The 5,148-nt window shown below is 48.6% G+C and overlaps 1 protein-coding gene across 1 annotated transcript in view; it reads left to right on the top strand.

Annotated features, from left to right (window-relative positions):
* Positions 1–2,560: 2,560 nt before the first annotated feature.
* Positions 2,561–5,148, top strand: part of LOC115948942 (putative small proline-rich protein 5) — a 2,892-nt gene continuing 304 nt past the window's right edge. Inside the window, exon 1 of the mRNA XM_031064836.1 lies at positions 2,561–2,871. Within this exon, the coding sequence (XP_030920696.1) occupies positions 2,561–2,871 (311 nt within the window). The remainder of the gene's footprint in view (positions 2,872–5,148) is intronic.

The following is a 5,148-nucleotide window of genomic DNA, read 5'->3' as shown; positions in this document are numbered from 1 at the left end:
GCTGCTTTCCACCCATCTGACATCCTCCAAAACAATAAAATTTGATTTCCAAAAGTGAGAGAAGTTCATGGTCTCTTTATTCTTTGACCTTTTTTATTCTAAATAATTGTTACCTCTGACTTCTTAGTCACCACTTTTCTCCTCAAGCTGATCACAAAATGTCCCTAAAATTTCAAAATAATAAAAGCCAGTGATTCCAGAGGCATTTCTGGAGCAGCTGAAGGCTCAGGGAGCTCACCTGCACCATATTTATTCACATATTGATACGGAGAATAGGTATTTATACATTAAATGTGTATTTACAATGTATAAATAAATGGTATTTATATATAAATGTATACATAATATACATTTATATCCAAAAGGAATTTGCTCACAGGAGGGTAGCACAGGTGATTCCATGGATACCTGGAAGTTTCCAAGGCCAGGCTGGACGGGGTTTGGAGCACCCTGGGACAATGGGAGGTGCCCCTGACCATGGCAGAGGTGGCACTGGAGGTCTTGAAGGTCCCTCCTCATCCAGCCCATTCCAGGGTTCCACTGGAGGGAAATGAGTCCCCTCCTCAGCAGCTCCTCACACTTCGTTCGTCCCTCTGGCTCAGAGTCACAAACATTTTGAGGTGTCTAACAAATGCAAATAAGCACCTCGTGGCTTTTCCTAGCCCTCCTTCTTTCACTGAGCTCCAAATTACTGTTTTCAGCGACAATTGCAGGCACTTAAAATAAGTGTGAAATATCTCTGGGCTTTTGACAACCTCAGACTTTCCTTATCTCCCAGTCCAGCTGAGCCACCGGTTCCAGAACAGGCTCTGTGGCTGCATCAGCTTCCCCACGAGCTCAGCATTCAGACTCAGCTGGAGTTAATAACCCTGGGAGTTGAATGAGATGATCTTTAATGTCCCTTCCAACCCAAGTCACTCCACAATTCCCTGATTCCGTGGATTCCTCCTGCCTGACGGAGAATTGACTCAAGGGACTCCCCCAAAAATGAGATTTATCCACCCGGATGAAGCATTTCTACATCGCAGCAGCTTCCAGAAGACTTCAGATTTTCCAAAGCTCTAAAAGATTTCCCTAAAAGCTTTTGGGTTTCTGAACCACGGCCTGACAAATAAATAAAAAGATTTCTAGAATCGTAAAATAGTTTGGGCGGGGAGGGACCCTAAAGATCACCTCATTCCTTGATGTCTGAGTTGTTCCTGTGGCTCTCACCTGGATAAAAGTCACAGGAAAGGGACAATCGCCCATTTTATTCTCCTAAAACCTTGGGTTGCTCTGAGAGAAACTTGGGACCAAAGAGCGAAACGCGGGAAAGAATAAAAATTACAAAACCGCTTAAATTAAATGAGACCCCACAGAAACCTTGGGTTGGCAAAAATCCTCACACAACATTTCCTGCTGAGGATTTGAAACCCCCTCCAGCCAGGAGGAAAACATTGTGGCACAAGCAAAAATAAAACAGCTGACGGTTGGCAAACGGAACGGAAAAAATTGGGATTGGGGACGTCGTTCTGGCGTCACCTCTGGAGCCGAGGCGTCGGGTCCCAGGTAGTCACCAGGACCTCCCTCTAATGAAGTCCCTGGGAGCTGTGGCTCTTAATTACAGTCCCTTGTGTCAGGGGAGAAAAACCTATCAATCAAAAAGTGACTCTGCCACGGAGAACCAGGGGCAGCACGCGGGGAAGGAGTCAACCGTCCGGAGTTGATGCAATCCCAGTTGCCCAACGACAAATCACTTAATAACTCCAGGGATAGGTTCATTTTTGCCACGGGAATATGCAACTGCCTCCAAAATTCCCTTCTAAGCAGATTGAGAAATTCCTCACTTATTAAAGCGCTGAGGAAAAAGTCATCATTGGGGTTTTTTTTTTCCTGGCTGCGTCAAGTCGGAAATGCTAAAAACAAGACACAGGAGATAAATATGAATATGAGGGTTTGTGTCAGCATTGCCAAGAGGTGTCTAATTCCCACAACAACCTTTGGGAGATATAAAAGTCCGGCATCCCCTGTCCATCCTTCACTCAGCACCAGCTCCACGAGCTCTTCCTCTTGCTCCAGCCAAGGGTGAGTTGGATTTTGTTGATTTATCTACTCTTGAGCTGTTTGCAGAGTTCTGTGTTTAGACCTTGCCTTTGTCTTAGAAATTCCTTATTTTCGATGGCTGGGTGTTTGAACAGACACAAGGAGTGCTTGATTTGCTCACGGGCGGGATGGCAGAAAAGAAGGAAAAATTGAAGGAGTAGATTTGGGAGTCTTTGGGAGCCAGCAAGGAATTCACTCCCAATTGATGGAGGCAGAGAGAGCTTGGACAATTCAGAGCAGTTTTAGAGGGAAATTCTACCCCGAAAAGTCCAACAAGAGCATCTTGGGAGGGAAATTCCCGTCAGAGCCGCACCATCATGGAGTGTCCTCCAAAGGAAGGGCCACCATGTCCCGTACACCCCAAAACAGAGGGAAACAACATTTCCCATCCCAGTCCCAAAGAAGAGCCAAGGAGGGGGCAGCTGTCCCAGCCTGACCATCTCTCTCTTCCTTCCAGCTCTGCCACCACTCCAGCACGATGTGCTCCCGCCGCTCCTGCCACGACTACGAGTCCTCCTGCCACAACTCCCGCTCCTCCTCCTGCCTCAGATCCTGGTTCTCCTGCCACAGATCCCGCTCCTCCTGCCACGAGCCCGAGCCCTCCTGCCACTACGTCCAGAGGCAGCCGGTGCAGAAATGCACCTATGCGACGCCCTGCTGTCCCCCCGCTGTCCCCTGCTGTCCCCCCGTGCAGCGTTACTGCCCCCCTGCCGTCCCCTGCTGTCCCCAGGTGCCCTACTGCCACCAGTACACCAAGAGCATCTGGAACCTTCCACCAGTGTGCCCCAAGTACTGAACAGGATCCAGCCCTGGCAGCCGGAGCCACCGGCTCCTCCCTCGGGCACCCCGACCTCGGCTTGTCTCGTCCACGCTGAAACCCCCGGGTCTCTGCCGTGTGGGGATGAAATGCTCCCCTAATTAGCATTTGTGGTGTCATTCTTGCTAATTATTCCGGAAATGTCCTTTTCTAATTATTCAGGGTGTAATTATTTGTTGGGAATCTTTCTCTGTCTTGCGCTTCTGGTTCAGACTCATCTGGGTGTGGGAAACAATAAATCTGATTCATGAGACCCCCGTTGCCTTTGAATTCTTTTATTCTCATTTTCCTTGATTTTTTTCGTAATTTTTTCAGGGATTTTCAATTCAAATTTCTTTGTATTTCCTAAGTATCCCAATAGTTGGTGGCAAATAATTCCCACGTTCATTTGGGAATGGATGGAAGTCAGTAAAGGGAAGGGGGAGATGGTCAAAGATTGGACTCGATGATCTCAGAGGGCTTTTCCCACCTCAGTGATTCCAGGAAATTAAATGGAAGGGGAATAAGAAGTTCACATTGCTCCTTCTCAATATGTAATAACTTACTCCGAGCTCTACTTCAGATCTGGGATATAAAATTTCAAATATCTGAAAGCCTCTGAGCCTCTGAAAACAGAAGGCCCAAATTCCTGTGAAAGAACTGTGAGCAAAAGATGATGGGAACCCTTCTGAGATTTTCCTGAGCAGACCCTGAATCTGAAAAGTTCATAGATGTTTTTTGGGTGGTTTTAGAAGGCTCTCGAGGAGGTATAAAGATTTTGGAGAGCATCAATGTGGACAAAAGGAGAACTGTCACACAAAGCTCCCACTTTGTCACCTGGGTGGCAGCTGAGGGACCCTCACCTGAGGCACCAAAGGTCCCTGAGGAATTCCTGTCATCCTCCCTTGCTCCACAAAACTCCCCATGAGGAACTGGCTGCCTTTAGTCTGGGAGAAAGCTGTGGGACACCCCCAGTTTGGAGATCTCCCCTTCCCAGTGAGTGAATTGTTCTAATGGGCAACATTTTCCCAGGTTGAGGAGTTTCATTTTCTTCCACTGCAAACTCTGAGTCAAACAGGGCCATAAATCCAGCTTTAGTGCCCAAACGTCCACCAGGAGTGACAAAATTGAGTATTTGCTCAAACTTCAGCTCCTCTTCTCCTTTGGTGAGGTCAGGTGAAAAAAAATGTGAGAGATCATGGAAGGAGAGAGAAACCAAGGAACGGCAAAATTTAATATCCTCAAACCTCATACAGAGCTCAGGATCAGATGTTTTTCTCTTTAATAACCTGTGATTCACGTGGAACCACCTGATGGGATCATCCCAGTCATCTGCCAAGTTGAGGGACACGTGAAAAACCAGGAACATTTCATTTCTTGCCAGCCCAGGGAGCCGAGGAGATCCCGTCGGATTTTCCGGCATTGTGCCATCCCCAGGAATTGCAGGCGCTAATCCCATTTCCTCTTGGCACTCAACAGCAGGGGAATTAAAACCCTGAGCTGTCACCTGCACCCAACGAGGGACCAACCCCAGGAGTCAGCGTTTCTGAGGCCTTTCTGTGCCTGATGCAATCCCGGGTGTCCCTCATTGTCCCTAATTAACACCCGTCAGTCTCCAGGAAATGGGAGAGATCTGCCCTTCCAAAATCCCTCCCGTAGGAATCACCGCCGGGACGGGGCCCGGTGCGTCAAGGAGGGAACACCTAAAATCAGGGGAAGTGCAGACATCTGCGGGATTGAGCGCGGAATTAATTAAGGTGTCATCGTGAGGAGGTGCCTCACACCCCAAATGACCTCGGGAGAGGATAAAAGGTCCCTCAGCCCCGTCCTCCGCAGTCGCTCGCCTTCGCTTCCAGAATCTTCTCGCTGCAGCTGAGGGTAAGACAAATTTCGCCGTTTCTGTTCTAGAAACCTCCACCAGGGGTTTTTATGGGTCTTGTAGGAGCTGGGATTTAGGGAAGCGCTTCCCTCATGTGCTGAGGGAGGCAGGGATGGGTGGGGAATGGCAGGTGGAGGATAAGGATTCACGGGAATCCCAGGAAAGGCGCAGCCCCCGGAGGGATCCTGGGGTGACACAAGCTCTGCCGGAGCTGGGGGTTGGCAGGTGGGTTCCAATTGCCTCACAGGGACCTGATTTCACACCCCAATTCCCAGAGCACTCCCAGCAGACCCGGCAGGGTCAAGGGGATGTTGGGTCTGGATTAGGCAGGTGAAAAAAGGAGAGAAACAATTCACAGGAGACATCAAGAAAAAATATTATTAAAAAGAAA

Source organism: Geospiza fortis, unplaced genomic scaffold (genome assembly GCF_000277835.1).
Source record: "Geospiza fortis unplaced genomic scaffold, GeoFor_1.0 scaffold375, whole genome shotgun sequence".
Classification (NCBI taxonomy): Eukaryota; Metazoa; Chordata; class Aves; order Passeriformes; family Thraupidae; genus Geospiza; species Geospiza fortis.
The sequence above is the reverse complement of the archived record's forward strand: the minus strand, read 5'-3'. Positions and strand labels throughout refer to the sequence as shown.